We start from the raw sequence: 17062 nt of genomic DNA, 5'->3' as shown, positions 1-17062 counted from the left end.
TCAGGTTTATTCTAGATACAAGACATGCAAGCATCACAATGAAACCATTCACAATAGGTAACACTTTACTGGCTAACTACCCAGGTTTTCCACTAAAGGTGGCGAAGGTTGAACATCTGGAGATTGGATGTAGGAAATAGAGATCAGCTTTGACCGATAGTCTTCTACTCCACCACAATCTTTTATGTCAGAGACATCGGCAACATCTGATTTCTTAGGCAACAGATTTGAAGCAAGGATCATATCTGGAACGCACTGAGAGATTGCCATAAGCGACTCCCGAGCAAGATCTAGGGAAATTACTTTCTCAGATGCAATCTCCATAAAAAGACAGAATATTTAGCCTGCAAAATTCAGGACCTTGTCATTTATCTGATGATGGTTTCAGGAATATAGTAGTGATATCTAATGCATTCCGACTACATCAATTAGTTATCATAGAATCTACAACCAACCATGTTTATAGTGAGTATAGCCTGACATGAAAGATACTAGGATTCCATTCAAGGTCTTTATTATTCCATAAATAAATGAATGCAAACAGCCATGTAATAGCCATCTGCATATGGAATTTTAACACCACCCGACGGCTGTTGATACATGAGGACACGAGCAAGGGTGATAGAGTTAAGCATAGCAGAAGGAATCATCAACTTGGAATGCCTCATCTTCTTCCTGTTAACCTGATTCCTGATGCTTTGGTGACTTCTGGTGCAGTAGGCAAGACTAACACAATAGGCTCAGCATGGTTTCCACCAAGCTTTGCAGAGACGCAACCCAAGGTTGTGCTCGGGCTTATCAGGGTCACCGACTCGTAATAGTTTTCAAATATACATATATAAGTGTCATACATATTCATTATATAGTTAAATCACTTAGAATATATATCACATAATTGTTACTGATTTCTCCATTTTGCTTTTTAACAGTAATCTGTGATTAAATGTTAAAGGGCAGAGACAAGGTGAAGCTTTCCACCTCTTCACATAATTTACCTGAGCCATAGCCTTGGACCTTCAGATTTTACCAACACCTGCTAAGGAGTTGAGTCCAACAATTGTAGAAGATAGGTATGGTTGTCCGCCAAAGGGTAAGTGTGCAAGCCATTTCCAATCTAAGGTAGGCAATTATAATCAACTGGTTCCTTTTGGAAAATTGGAAAATTAGCAAAGCTAAGACCATTAACAATTAATAAGGAGTTTGTAAACTTTGCTTTTAGGGTATCCAAGTGTGCGCACACATGACTGGCTACTAATAATTTAAGAGTAGACTCCAGCTATCAACAGATACACATTAACTATGAACCTTTTTTTTTTTTTGGAGTTAATCATACTTTGCAGCTGCCTAGGTAAAGTAGGTTACTAAACTGATGGTCAAATACAATCTGACATATGTCAGAACAAAATTAGCTGAAAAAACAGAAGCATATAAAGAATTTCCTGATGTTCATCACAGCTAACAATTTACACAGAGCCAAATCTTTAAACAAAAAGAACCATATTTGAGGAAGAAAAGATAAATACAAAAACTTTAGTTGATTTTACAAGGAAAAAAAGAATAAAGAAGGTATAGTTTGGAGGTCTTTTGAAAGCAACTAAGTTTTTCTTATATCACTCGAACTAGTTTGATAATCATAAATCTATAAATAGTTCAAGAGATCATCAACCTAATACTGAATCAACTCAAGACGGAATTACTGGGTAATGAATGAAATTTGGACATCCTTAATCTATTATCGAATTCCCTTGAAAAACGCAAAATATTAACCTGATATTGTCCAAATGGACTAAGAGTTCATATATTCTCAAGTCATGGAAGGTCTACTGATCTAATAGACTGGTTACAATTTTTGTTGTTAAAATAGTTTTATTAAATAATCCAACAAAGACAAACTAAGACAAGAAAAGCAGTTGATTAAGGGAAAACTGAGCAATTACAGCGGACAACTTCAAACATTATATTAGGGTATAGGTAGTTTTGTCACCTTCTAAAAACAGTTAAGAATTATTCGAATACAAGTGAGAAAAATAGATTAAACATCAATTTCGAAATTGTATGATTTCGAATTTAATCGTTTATACATGTTTCTCGGAGCTTAGTTAATCACACGAGCAAAACAGAGCCCAAATCCCAAGTTCCACTACAAAATCAACCATAGAACACATCTATTACCGATCCAATTGGCGTAAAGGTCCGGCCTCTATCACCCAAAGCTGCTTGTAATCACAGACAAACAGATATCCAAACAAACAAACCAATACAACCCACTCCCAAATCCCAAAATATATTTCCTTCTCCACAATTTCTCCACACTAATCAAGCCATCTCCGCCCCACTGGGGTTAAAATCGATATTTTCAAAAGATGAGCAAGAGCTAATTAAGCTTCGGCCATGCAAGAAGATTAACTTCTAATTCAGATCCCAGAATAAACAATCTTAAGACGTGAGTTGAAAACTTGGCGCGATTGGCAAAATTTCTTCTTCTTTCCGTCAGTAAGAAGGGAGAAGAGATGGGATCGATCGATCAATCATACCTGTCGGTGTGACTGAGAACGGAACCAGAGCGAGTTGGGCGTTCTCTCTTCTCTCGTTTCAATGAAGCCTAAACCCTAATTGATAAGCATGAATAATTTATTTTCGAGCGTCGTGTTGGTGACCTCTACGTCTGGAAGCATCTGGAGAGATGCCTATTTTTAAATATTATTATAATTCGGGAAAGAACAGGATTGCAATCCTCCAAAATCTAATCGTATTCAAATCTTATTTCGAATCCGACTCCGTCTCCAACCATGAATCAAAGATATCGAAAAATATGGCCATTCGATTTATATCCGCTTCCCCCTTCCGACCGTAGTAAACCAAAAGCCCCCTGAGAGGCTTCCAAAAGTGAGCATTCCCAGCATTAGCAGAGGCAGAATTCAACATACGTCACACGCCCAACCACTATGAGATTTCAAAATTTGAGGTTTAGATCCTAAGCCTCTGCTAAGCTAGCTGACAACTTCAAAAAAGATGCATTTGATGCCTCTATTACATTATTCGCAAGCAAGTGGACAACTTTAAAAAGGACGGACTTGATGCTAGAGCTGAATACACATCAATTTTATACATGCAACCTGCAAACAAAACGAAATCAAATACCATTTCTCCCATAGCGGTGAAGCAGGGACGTAACCAAGATGTCACATGTTGAGCCCCTGAAGACAAAACTTCCAAAGCAGCCCAACAAGCATCACCTTTGCTGCCTTTTTCCTATCAAAAAAGGATCCACCATGGTAAGAAAGCTCCATTATACGACGGAATAAACTTATAAAACCAGCTTCTGAGTTGAGATTGATCCTTTAAGAACAAATAGAAAATTCCCATCCTGACATGTACCATGCAAAACAATGTTAAAGCTTCAATTATATGCAACACTGGCCAGATAGACCACCTCCAGAACAATATATTATGAACACAGTTGCATCCAAATTGAAATAAGTTGTCCCCTTCAGATAAAATGCTAAAATAAATATTTACCTTCTTTGGCATCAACAATGGTGCTTGCATGCCTACGGTCTTCTATCTTGTACAAAATAATTTATCAAGTAAAATTAAACAATTTGCAATTTCCACCCCTCGGGTGCATGTCCTCTGATCATATAATGCACAGTTGCTCAGAGAACTTCAGTACCTACTTAAAACTTCCTGAACATTCTATACATCGCACTTCTCAACATCCATTGTTGGAAGAAACAGCACTGACACCCACCGAACCAAGCTTCCAGTTTCTCCCGCTGACTCATGACACAGACGGGCTGGTGGAAGCAGCACGAGGAAGACAGGCATGTAGGCAAGAAGACCCAAACCACTGCAGGGGATATCTAGCCGCGCCAGCTGTTCTGCCTCTTCATTTCCAAGGCAGCTCCATCATTAAGCATATCCTGGGCGTCGGTTTCCATTCCGAGTTTTGAGAGGGCAAGAGCTTGCAGATAGAAGGCTGTGGGCCATTCGGGCATGCACACCTGTGCTTGCATGGCATCTCGGAGGGCAAGCTCTGCTTGGCCGTTCATCAGGTACGACAGGCCCCGTCTAGCAAAAACAGTGGCCGAAGGAAGCGACATCATCACCACCAACTGCATTTTTGCAAACCAAAGGGCATCTTATTCCATATGATAAAATAACAATAACACATGGTCATGGTACGGAACAGTATAATCCAACAAGATAGATAAGGACCAGGCATGATTTACAAGAAATCTGTTTCCCTTAACTGTCCACATGTTACAAAAGCATAAATTGCTTCTATCTAGAGGACATTATCAAAAATCTCTTACTTATAAATGATCAGCCAATGATACACTGTAGCAAGTGGAAATGCTTAAGTAGCATAAGAATATCTTAACAATAAAGATTCCACTTCAGTCAAAACCAATAAAAGCATATAGGATGAACAGAGATCGGAATACAGCGGGATATAAAAAGCAAGAAGGTTTCCACGAGTTCCATTATCTGGTAATATTCTAACAAAAGGATGGACAAGTAAGCACCAATGTGTCAAATAGAATTAAAGCATCATCTATCAAGGACAGAAACAACTTTAGGGTGCCTTGTGATTGTTGAATATTTTTATCTACAATATTTATTGCAAGGACACTGTGTGGTTATGTTTTAAAAAAAATCGAGTTAGTAATAAATAGAATCCTTAGGAGTAAAACTCAATGTCACGGTAAAAGTAGGATTCATGAAGTGATATATTAATATATTCAAGATCTTGTGTGTAAGAACCTGTGCAAGCATGTATTAAGTCTCATATCGGTTATCCGTTGGAAATCTTAAGTATTTATACAGAATCAAGAAACCCAAAGAATACCTTCTAACCAATCTTTTTGGGTGAGATCCTAAGTTATAAAAATAGTATTAGAGCTGACCCAATCCATAACCATGTGGACTAGGAGATACTATGGCACGGATTTATTGGGACTAACCATGAGACGATCATAGTGTATATGATTAGATTTGCATGGATTTGGACTGTTAGCCTAGCGAGGATGTTAGGGCTTAAACAGGTACAATATGTGAGGATCTATGCAAACATATATTTAATCCCACATTAGTTATTTGCTATAAAAAGCTTGGATATTTACATAGGGCTAAGAAATTCAAATAATATCTTCTGATTAGTTTTTTTGGATGAGGTCTTGAGTTGTTAAATTGTGAAGAAAGAACCTTTTTATTCAGATTGCTTGTATCAAAGTATGAGTGGATTTTAAGATTGTTCCAGTTTTGTAAGCTTTGTCCAACCATTAATGGTTAGTATCCAAAAAGTCAACCACAGATAGAGATGATAAGGTTTGTAATTTAGGTTGTGCTCCTTTTTTTTTTTTTTCTGTGTAGCTAGAGATGTTTTAGCCAATTATATCAAGTATATCAATGCTACACTGAAGTGCCTTTTGTACCTCTCCATTTGCATGCAAATAATCATTAGGAAAAGAAACTAATTTCTGCTGGACAAAGGTCTGAACTTGTCAAGACCAAGGCAAAGTGCAGAAAACTTTGTCCCTCATTAGAAAAAAAATACCAAACTTAGAAGGAGGGTTCCGATGGACAATAAACCTTCTATTTCATAGCTTTTAAAGATACAATCAGATAATCTTTTCCCCAAAATATTCCAGTGCTCAAAGTTGGTCATTTTCAGGGTATCCGACTCAAACTTTTATATTTAATTTGGACTTCTGAAGGTGCATAAAGATGAAATGGATGCATACTTAAATTATAAAATTGTCTATACTTCTCTGTATGCAAGCATGATAACCAACTGATTGGGCTAACGACTCAAAGCCAAATCAATTCCACAAATACGACAGTAATTGTTACTCTTCAACTTCCATCTTTGAAATATGGGTTCAGAAACACAAAACTGAGTGGATCCCGCATGTAGCATGCAAAAATATGCAACATGTATCTTAAAGAAAAATAAGTGCCAATGATATATTCTGTAATAACTTATAACTGCATTCCTTTTAAAGGTTATTTGTATGAAATGATATTAGACCCTCAACATCTCAAAGATCAAGGATTTTGGAAAGTAAGCAAGGACCGGGCAAATTTAAAATGATCACAGAGATTAGAATATTAAAAAGGGAGCATAATAAAACTGCAAAGAAAAGATTTATAAGTGGCATACCAGAATTAGCCAAGAATCTATACCAACTAGAAACAGAAGTGGACAAGCAACAGCATGTTGTCAGTAACAAAAACAGATCTCTACGGAGATCTCTGGAAGGAAAATGCTTCAGCATCAAGTTAAAAGGTTAGTGGAGAGAAGGAAAAATTGGATAACACAGAGGAGTTCTAGGAAAGGATTTGAAAAGGCTAGCATTCATCATCCAGTTAGTTTGTAAAAAGCCTACAAGGCCAGTTGGAACTTGGAAGTCTTCATTAAAATAATACGTATTAAGGAACATATTCTAATTTTTATATTCTTTCAACTTTTATCAACAAAATCAGATCTTTTCTATCATACAGTTCATATATAATCTGCTCTAACAAGGTGTGATTGAAATTTTGCAAGCTCCAAAGAAGTAACTTTGAAAAAAATGCCTTGGCTGCTGGTTATGTGCACATGAAGTGTTGCCTGGGCCCACTGTAACTGAAATTAATTAACAAACACCCCAATGTATGGAGCACTAATTCCAGCTGATAATATCAAACCTTCTCTACCATATTGATACATGAACTTTTCATGTGGATTCCCATATCATTACTGGTTACTTTTTGAGGGTACAAATTTGGAAATGGCAAGGAGCTCAGCAGGCTAGCAAGAAGAAATCTATGGTATGAGTAACAGCAACATAGGAAGTCCATATAATTTATTTTTCCAAGAGAGAACATAATGAACAATTCAAAGTGATACAGTTAAACAAGGAGAGAGAAACAAAAAAGAGTAATAAATATACCTTGGAATAGTACTCAATTGCACTTTTGAAATCCTTGTCTCTGAATGCAATATCACCAAATTTCTTTGTATTCAACATCTCTTGCACTTGTTGTGTCCATTCTTGAAAGGAAAGCTTCATTCACAACACAGAGCATAACACAGCAGAAAATGAATGATGCGTGAGATTGCCAGGACTTAACAACTTTTAGTTTTTAATCTAATCACCAATGTGAAACAGCAAAAAGAATTGATGTAGGAAAGTCTTGCAGCATTGTTAATCAAATAAGCTATGTCCACTTCGGAAAGAAAGCTTCATCACTGCAAGCATGAAGAATGCAGCCTTCTAAATGTGCTCACAAATATGAGTGAGAGAGAAAATAGCCCCTGATTATGTGAACTTAGAAAATCACTGGCTATAACTAATGGTCTGACAAGGCTAAAATGCACACTCTTTATCGTGTCACTTATTTTAAGTGTTAACAAGTAGGACACCAGCAAGGTGGAGTTGCTATTCTCAGTTTTTCCCTGATTTAGAACTTAGTTACAAGAGACATGTTTACCAGTTGAGACTTGACTAACTATACTGTAGGCAATGCATTAGTGAAACTGATTTCAGTTGGCTTCCCAAAGTGTGTAGGAAAAATGAGCCAAGACACATGGGAAAGTGAGAAACACCACTGTTCATAAAATTAAAGAGGTATTAATGGGAACAATTGCAGATTGGTTCAGGACATTTTTCAGTCAGTACCCCGAGTTTTCACAAGCATTTCCCACATGTTCCGTACATGTTTTGACAAACCTTTTCCCATTTCCCACTTTAAGGATATTTCCAAGCTAAGTTTTTTAATTCCACATAAGACCTCCCTTATCTGTTTCAAACTGCAGCAACTGTCAGCATGAAAATTAATTATTATAACTCAAAATCCGATACATAATTCAGTTTACCTCATTTTCCGCACCTTCTTCATCTTTATAACCCGTTTTAAGTAATATATCATGTACAGCAGTAAGGTCCATCCGTGCACAAGCCTTTCCAAGCGGGGAGAGCATTGTTGGCAGCACTGCTGTTGTTTTAGTCAGGCGACTCAGGCCCATTAGAACATATGATTGCACCTATGTTACCAAATAAAGAGCACAGGAAAGATACATATAAGGAAACGGATTGCTGCAAATAGCAATAACTACTAAAATTTTGAAGAAATTATCAACACAAGTACCTCTTTTTGTGTTTGAAGGGGTGCTACAGCAGAAACAAGATATTTAGAATTGGGTCGATCCTTAGCCTCAAATTGTAGGCATTTTGAAGCTAGTTCAACAAGCTTGGTAGCATCTTCATTAGCATATTGCCCCTCCAGAGATGAATCCATTATCAGTAACATGTTCTTCCCTCTTATCAGATCTAATGCCTGGTGAGCATCATTAAAGAAACAGGGTCAAAATAATTTGTAAAAATACATCCAACTAGAAATAATTATGATTTTGTTTGAACTTTTGGTCAAATGAGAAGATCTGAAAAGACAACATAAATGAAATATTTCTAAGCATTACAAGCACAAATAAGTGCATACGGATGAAGTGTATATAGATGCTCATTAGCAAAGGCAATGATGAATGCTATTGGAATTAAACTTAAAATATTAAGAATTGACTTTCATTTGATCACAGGCAAGAACTTATTTTAGAAAATTTTGAGCCCCTATACTACAAGTACGGGCCATGCAACATAAGGCCAAGTGACAACACAACAAAGCAGATAGCTGATGAACATTGCTGAAAACAAATAAAGCCATCTAAGCAAGATTTTGAGAAAAAAAAACTACATATCACATCTCCCAAGACCAAACAAGCAAGGCTTACTTTGAGACTGTCATCCAGGGTCTTGGTGACGATTTGGCAAAATCGAAGGGAGAAGGTTCTTGAACCTATAGACTCTAAAGCAAGACATCTTCAGTACCATCTGAATAAAGCCACACCAACTGGCTCGCTAGACAGACAAAACCACAGGGCACCTCCTCTAGCCTGAAGTCGACTTCAGCCATATGCCAAGGATCAATAAACTGCTTACACAGAACAGACAAATGCCCCACCGCCAAAGCAGTCTTCGAAATAGGGTTGCTAATGAAGACCAAGGCTGGATAAAGTTAGGAAATTCAGCCACTTCCCTCTCATGCTCTCACTTCAAGTTCCCTTTCTTAAACAAGAAAGAAAAAAATGTGGAGCCTAGTTATTAGGGATGCGAGCCATGCTTGGGCCTGAAAATAGAGACCCGACTAACTTTCAGTCCCGGCCTATGCTGGAACATGATAAAAATGCTGTTTAAAGCCCCGTCTGACTGGCATATGGACACCTCCACCAGAGTAACCCCATTACCCTGGCGCCTGTTGCTTTTCAAGCTGTCAGGCAGGGCAGCTGGCCAGGCACCTGGTTGCCTATAAGCTGCTTTTTTACCATGTGGGCACCTATTTATGATTTTATTTAACACTTTAAGTTCCAACCCTCTTTTTTCACATATTTTATAAAATTTATCTGCTATCTAGTAATCCTAGGCACATTTAACATGTTTGTCTTTATCTTTGTGTACATAGGTCTTTAAGTGTTTCATTATCTATGTGCCATCTTTGGAGGGATGGGCCTTCATGTGTTTATCCATCTATGTGGGCATACACCTCAATGTATTTCATCATTGATGTGACTATGTGGACATGTGCTTTATGCATTTTGTTGTCTCTACAATCTTCCAAACATGTGTTTAATCTATGTAACTATATTCTATCCTTTAATACTTGGTGTTTATATGGTGTTCTCAGAGATACTGACTAGTGCTTGATCATATTATGAACAGTTTAAGTAATTAGCAACTCTTCGTTAGTGAATATGATGTTTTTTCCTATGTTTTCAAATGTAATGTGCTAATTTGATAACACAGAGCTACAATATTGATTTTATTAACATTCAGGATTTTTTTAAACTACAGGCACCCACCTGCATGCCTAGGTGTTCCGTCTAGGCTTTTCAAGAGGCCCACTGCCTAGCTGCCTAGGAGCACTTAGGTGTTTTGACAACCTTCAATTCACAATTTTCAAACTCTAACCAGCTCACAGCATGCTTCACTCATTATCAGTTCTTATAGTCATGAACTTTATAATTTTTACATACCTCTAGTGAAACTTCTAAAAATTGTAGTTGCACGATGATCTTTTATAAATCTATCATTCATTGGCCATCCAGATTTTTATTGCATTGTAAGTTGAATTAGATGTATCCCCCAGACAAGATTAGTAGAGATTACAGTAGCTCAACATTGGCAGATAACGTTATTTATAAGATATGGTATTTTAAAAGATCACCAACTAATATTTAAATGGGATTTTTTTTTTGTCAGTAATTTTTATATGATGACAGCACCTGTAAAAGGAAGCAATGTGTATGATAGAATTGCAGATTTCACTACATCCAAGAAATAATGAGAAATATCATCAGAGAGGCAGGAAAACTTGCTGCACAAAAGATTAACATACATGACTTGGAGGGATATGTTTGCCACTCAAAAGATCCAGCAGAACTGTTCCATAACTGTATATTACACTCTCTGGAATGACCCTGCCTGAGAAATACGCAAAATAAGATTAAATTTATGAATAATAAATTGGCAAACCCTAACAATATTACTGATTTACGGCATGATGCATAAATACAACTTTATCTCAAACATGGGAAAACCAGACTATGGAGGAAATTCAAATCCCATACCTTCTTTTATGTGTAAATAATTATTAAAAATTTAAGTATAATTACATGAGAAGATCCTTGGAATTAAACAGTTCCACAAAGAAGCAATATAAGCTGAAGCTAAGCTTGCAAGAAGCTATGGTGTAGTGGATGCAAAATAGCAAACAGAAAAGGAGAGGAGGATGTTCAAGGATGCCTTAAGTGCATATGATAAACTATAGCTTACACATGTGACATGACTTAAATGTAATACACAGTCAACTACAAGAAAATCAAAGCAAAAGGGACTTATCAACTGACTGACCAGTTCGCAAAAATTCTGGTGGAGTGTAAGCTAGATTAGTACTGTAACTTTTTCCATCCCGGCTATTTTTCATGAGACCAAAGCTAGATAAACGAGGATCACCATCCTGGCACAAGTGAACATAGAGTTTAAAAGGCTTAAAATTCAAGTGAATTAAACAAAACAAAGAAACGATAATTTTCAGGAGAAAAAAAAAAGAAGCAAAACAGTTCTAATCATTAAATCATCATCCTTTTTCTCAGTCCTGCCAACCAAATAACTTCCACACAAATCTGAAAACCAAGTCCTTTCAATGGAGAACGGGGCCATTTGAAGCCTCAAGTGTAATTTCATGTTCACAAGCAAACTTTTCTAGTTTTAACATTCTATAAATTTCTGTCAATCATGCTTCCAGCTTAAAAAGATAAAATAAACATCAGAGAAATTATAACAACATGCAGTCATCCAACATGGTATGAAGTCCAACAAGGTATGAAGCATACTTATTTCTTAGAGTAATTTGACAAAGAAAATATACACAATCCTCTCACTTAAAATAGACTGATAAATGAGTAGTTGTGAGCAGGACATTCCATTTGTATGAAAATTGAGTCGCATGCTAGACCTTTTTCTTCAATTTTAACAGCTGTTTTTATCCTCACTTTTTTATATATATAGTCCTTGTTAAATCAGCCTCCAGTTTTCCTTTAGTAATGCACTTACATTGAATCTGTAACAGATCTTCTTCGAAAATGTACTGTTGATCTTGTTTCAACATCTAAAACTCTCCCTAGCAATCCCCATATTTTGGCCCATGTTTGTACATTACTATTCTCATCTCTATCCTGTAAGACCCCTTAAAGCCTAATTTGCACTGGCTTGCTCCAAATTTCTGAAATTTTGATTCAATAACTTATAAATCTTGACCCCAAACTCCAAAACTTGTCACCACAATCTTGTGTTCATCAATTTTTTACACATTATTAGTCTAAAATTAAAATTACTTTAAAAAGCTAAAATTGTTACATCGAACCTCAACTCGTCAACATTGTGGGATCCTCAAGCTGAGTGAGAGAGCATGGTCCCACTTAACAAGGCCCACAGTTCCCACTTAGTCCACCTATGAGCATATAAAAATTCATCTCATGATGTCATATGTTGACATCTCTCTCTCTCTCTCTCTCTCTCTCTCACTCTCACTCGAGCTCTCACTCGAGCTCTCTATGTATCAAGCCAAGACAACCTAACCAACAACCCTTTAGTACAGTGAAAAACAATCTGAAGATGTTCTCTAAATTTATCAGTATTAGTATACAAAGGCATATCATCAGAAATAATTGAGATGCAAATGAAGAGGGTGTAAATCATCATCCCATGCAAAAAGTTATCTCAATCATACAGTTATCGATCAGTAATCGTTGCCTCCTTGAAGAGATAGAACTTCCACAAGGCAAATAATGCCTGGACAGCATTGACAAATGCAGATCTTTGAGAACGCAGATGTGCCAGGAAACTATCTCAAAAGTGTGCAAAAGTTAAAAGAAAGGGCTTGGTAGATCTAGAATTTTAATGGATGAGATTACTTGAAGGACCTTCAAAATACTACTCATTGATAGTCTACCACTTCATTAAACGGCGTGTCAATAGGCCTATTTAAATTTGCAGTGTAAAGAGATGAAAAGCTGTATCATCATTTTGTAGATGGAAAGTAGGAATTGAAGCTGTCAGGAACAAAGTAGCTCAATGTTGCATGCATAAGAACAGAGATAGTTCCCCAAGAAAGAGGAAACTCCTGCTTAAGAACACATATCTGAAACTGGTCAACTCAGTTTAGCACTACTTCTTTCCTAACCATTACTAGACAGGTTAGTGAAGCATACATTAGTTATTTGCACTGTGCATCAAATAAAAGAATAAGAGTGCAATTATCCATGTATTTCAAAACACCAATATTTAATGCAAATTTCAGCATTTCAAGCAACCGACAGGCTGGAAATAGAAGGATTTACATGTAAGGTAGGTTGCAAAGCAGCACAAAGAAAACAAAAATATCAAGCCAAAATTTAATTAAAGCAATATTCAATTTTTCATACCTCATCAAAAAGAACTCTATATGCATTTAAATCGTGATAGATTTTCCGATTTTCAGAATTACAATAATCAAGTGCTTGTGCGATGTAGTATGCAACTCTAACTCGCATTTCCCATGGTAGTGGCTGCTTATCCCCTAAAAAAAAGAGAGGGAAAAAAAGAAAAAAAAATCATCAAAAACCATGCAAAATTATAATTTGGCAATAACTTAATTAAATTATGCTGGTATAGCAAAAGACTCTGCCAAAAAAGGACTCAATAAACAAACTCCCTTTAATGGAGCAGTTCAAGACTGTGTTTCAGGTATATAGACCATCTTACATCGTTATCCCTAACTTTAGCCTATACTAACACTATCATCAACCTTCCTCTAATTTATTAGTTTCCAACTGTATGATACTAGCTTTACCAAACTTCTCCACGCTAAACCTTTTCTCTGCTATGTTGATCTTATGTGCATAACCATTGTTTAATTTCTGATTTTTACAACAAAGTTGGTCTTGCATTGCCTTTATAAAAATTTAAATCCTACTCTACTAGTTTCACCAAATCTCTACCTTGCCATGCTCATCTCTGCAATATGCATCCCATGGGCACTGCTCCATTGTGCTCATTATTCTTGTTTATACGTAAAGTTGGTCTTGAATTGCCTTTTCCAAAAATAAATAAAAAAAACAAAATGGTTTATGTTGATTGTCTTACACTTCAAAGCTGCATTTCAACGTCATCTTTACTCCAACCCTACCTAAGAAATTCTCATCTATATTTTCAATCTTCATTCTTCTTTATGATAGTTTCCAGACAGTGACAGCAATTTGTTTTGGAAATCTTTTATTCCTCATGTCTAACAACATCAATAATCATCCTAACTTCCCACTAAAGTTGCCATCGATGCACCTCCTTTATACAACTCTTTTCGGAAGTTAATTCCATACTTCCAATATAGTGCTTGTTTCTTCCTTCCCCAGCCTTATCAACCAGTAACAGTAACATATGCAATAAAATGACATGTGATATACACAGTTATGGTGTTATGTGCATGTTACTGTACATGTTGACATAGCTACCCAAGGAGCAGCATCCTGCAATTCGCAGGTCAACCAATTCAAGCATGGCCAAACCCACACACAAAGCCCCATGCTTAAAACCTAACCACGTCTGTGAGAATATCTTTTTCCTAGTAAAATTCAGCTGGAAATCCTGTTTTGGATGGTAATAGTCAAAATATGTAAAATTATGATTGGGAGAAGCCTCAAAAAAGTCCTCCAGTAAAGGCCAATCGCAACCAAGAATTTTCCAATCTATTAGCAATACGTGTAATTATAATTGCTTCACGAAGAAGATTTGACAGGATTAAATTCATCAAATTCTTGCATTTATTTTTGATTGGTGACCAAATACGTCCTATAGGAAATCTATCAAAAACTCTTAAAAAACCATTTTTAGGTCCTCCCTATTTAATTAATTTTCACATTAATTTCCCATAGAGGAAAAATGGTTATTGGTTAAACATCTTGGAGTTAAATCAAATTATTCCTCTAAATATTTATTTTACATTATTCCACTTCACAGCCACTTTCCTGGCAGCAACTCTCAAGTCTGAAGCCGCAATAATTTGGAAGACTATGTAGACCTACCCCCCTACCACTGTGTTCTCCTCCATTCATTTGATACCCCATCTTGATCATAAGGTTTGTCAAAATTCATCACATCATTGCTTCCATCCGTTCCATGTATGGATCTCTTCCATGTCGTCATATATTATCTGTTATGAAGCTTTCTCGCCATCTACCTGTGATCTAATTTTTCCGAAGATAAAAACAAGGTACAAAACAAACTTCCTGTTTTCTCTTTGTACCAAAAGGCCCAGAAATGGAACTATAAAAACTTTATCCATCATGGCTTCCATCGCTCCCATGTATGGATCTCTTCCTATCTCAGCAAACCTACAAATGTCGTCATATATTATCTGTTATGAAGCTTTCTCGCCATCTACCTATGATCTAATTTTCCAAAGAACAAAAAAGGTACCAACCAACCTTCCTGCTTTCTCTTTGGATTAAACGGCCCAGAAATGGAACTAGAAAAACTTTATCGATGAAAGCAGTTGAAGAAAAAAAAAAAAATTTTTTTAAAAGGAAAGAGACAAAGAAAGAGGACGCCCAAATGCTACTCATAAGAAGGATATATCACCATACAGTGGAAGAGATGCTTGGAGAGTGTATCATTTGGCATGAACTCTGCCACAAGAAGCCGTTCATCCCCCTCAGCACAGCAGCCTATGAGGTTCACCAGCCTCTTGTGCCTCACCTTCCCCACCCGGGCCGCCTCCGCCTACAAGAAGAACCCAAAAAAAAAAACACATAGAACAAGGCAATTTTCCGCCATAAAATCCAGAAACCAGAAGCAAGCACAAAGAACAGATGAGAAAGAGTGAGGGATCAGACCACGAACTGCTGGGCATCAGGCCAGGACTTCCTGGAAAAGCGCTTGACGGCGACCAGGCGGCCGCCGTCGAGCTTCCCCCGATAGACGACGTTGAGGGCCTTCTCGCCGCTCTCGGAGACGATCAGCTCGGGGCTGAAGCCCTTGGTCGCCGCCCGGAGCTCCGCCAGCCCGTACTCCTTGAACACCGGCACTTGATCCAGCTCGCCCCCGTCTCCATTCGCTTCCGATATCCAAAATCCCCAAGAAAATCAGCAAAAAATCCAAAAAAAAAAAAAAGGCAAAAGAAGAGGAGAGGAAAACGAGGAGCCTACGTAGATCTGGCTTGTCGGCGGGAAGGGAGTCATCGTCGGGGGACTGGACATTGGAGGTCTTGGAGTGGAGACAGCCCATCGCAACCGAAACCCTAGAATCCCATCCGCTTCACGGCGGCGGCGCGGCGGAGCCGCGGAGGAGAGAGAATAAGAGCGGTGGAGAAGAGTGACAGCGAGTGAGAGAGAGAGAGAGAGAGAGAGAGATAGCGTACGTGTCAGAGAGGGAGAGAGATGACGCCAAGAAGGCGGGCCTTCGTCCGTACGGACTTAAAAGAAGTCGAGAAGACAGAGAAAATGGTGTTCATATATGCAGGTATGCTGCATAGGTCTTTTATGCGTACACCCATGTTTGAGATTGTGACTGCTGTAGCCGTCATTACGACTAGATGTCTGATTATATATTATTTATCTCCCATTCTCCAATATGTAATGAGAATTACAGAGGCAATGGTTGATTCAGTGATTTCATCTGATATCATGGTGAGAAATAGCTACCTGAATATTACAACTATCAGAGAGTTTCGAGAAGAAATAAATACCTTAGGCTCGTGAGAGTTTCAAATTAAAAAATTATTGATGAAAATCTAACTTAGATCAAGTTTTTGCATAAATTACACATGTTAATGGTGGTATATATATTAAAAACAATAATTATATTTTTATTATTGGCTATTGTTTTATTTTTTTAAAGCATGTAAAAGTATTTTCACCAAAAAACGCATGTAAAAGAATTTACAATGTATTAATATGGTAGACATGCTTTTTTTTTTTTTGTGACCGTAAATATATTCTTTTTCGGCAAGTGCATGCATTTTCTTTTTTAGTTTTATATCTGATGGTCGAATTAAAGTACAATAATGAAAAATATGAACATATAAAACTAAAATAAATATTATCTCCTTGATATTTATATCATGATGGATTGTATAATAATATTATATCATACAATAATAGTTGTTATTAAATGATTTACTCATGAGAGGAGTGCATTCAAATGCAAAGCTATGATCCATTAATTTCGGTAACATATTTTTTATTTAAAGTTCATACATTTTTTCTCTATTTTTTAAAATTATTTTAGATTAAATAAGAAAAATATAAAAGAAGAATCCATGATTTTATGATAGACATTAGTTTTCCTTTCTTTTTTGACATGAAAGATAAAATGCAGTTCAAGTTAAGATGAACATAATAACAAATAAAGTTATGGATTCCCATAACATATATCTCTTAGACTTTCAACAATATTTGTTTTTATTATTTTGATCTTTCTATATTATA

General features: G+C 36.7%; 1 protein-coding gene across 2 annotated transcripts; it reads right to left on the bottom strand.

Moving 5' to 3' along the window:
- Nucleotides 1-246: 246 nt before the first annotated feature.
- Nucleotides 247-16027, bottom strand: LOC105059575 (serine/threonine-protein kinase BSK2). Of its 2 annotated transcripts, XR_012137463.1 has the most exons (12): nucleotides 15782-16027; nucleotides 15470-15690; nucleotides 15221-15356; nucleotides 13025-13158; nucleotides 10953-11058; nucleotides 10438-10523; nucleotides 8137-8325; nucleotides 7865-8032; nucleotides 6939-7052; nucleotides 3520-4115; nucleotides 3142-3252; nucleotides 247-344 (listed from the first exon to the last, which is right to left on the bottom strand). XR_012137463.1 is itself a non-coding variant. In XM_010942913.3 (10 exons), the coding sequence occupies exons 1-10, from the start codon at nucleotides 15858-15860 to the stop codon at nucleotides 3864-3866; spliced, it is 1485 nt and encodes a 494-aa protein (XP_010941215.1). In that variant the 5' UTR covers nucleotides 15861-16027; the 3' UTR covers nucleotides 3472-3863. The 2 variants fall into 2 exon arrangements, 1 of the variants encoding a protein (XP_010941215.1); XM_010942913.3 differs by lacking the exons at nucleotides 247-344; nucleotides 3142-3252 and having other exon boundaries at nucleotides 3472-4115.
- Between the last annotated feature and the right edge of the window lie 1035 nt (nucleotides 16028-17062).

Source organism: Elaeis guineensis, chromosome 16 (assembly GCF_000442705.2).
Source record: "Elaeis guineensis isolate ETL-2024a chromosome 16, EG11, whole genome shotgun sequence".
Taxonomy (NCBI): domain Eukaryota; kingdom Viridiplantae; phylum Streptophyta; class Magnoliopsida; order Arecales; family Arecaceae; genus Elaeis; species Elaeis guineensis.
This window is presented reverse-complemented; position numbering and strand designations above follow the sequence as displayed.

Coding starts and splice junctions, on each gene's coding strand:
- LOC105059575 (XM_010942913.3), bottom strand. CDS start 15,860: ATGGGCTGTCTCCACTCCAAGACCTCCAATGTCCAGTCCCCCGACGAT. Junction 8,326..10,437: donor AACATATCCCTCCAAGTCAT/GTATGTTAATCT, acceptor GATGCTCACCAG/GCATTAGATCTGATAAGAGG. Junction 4,116..6,938: donor CAATTGAGTACTATTCCAAG/GTATATTTATTA, acceptor GCAAAAATGCAG/TTGGTGGTGATGATGTCGCT.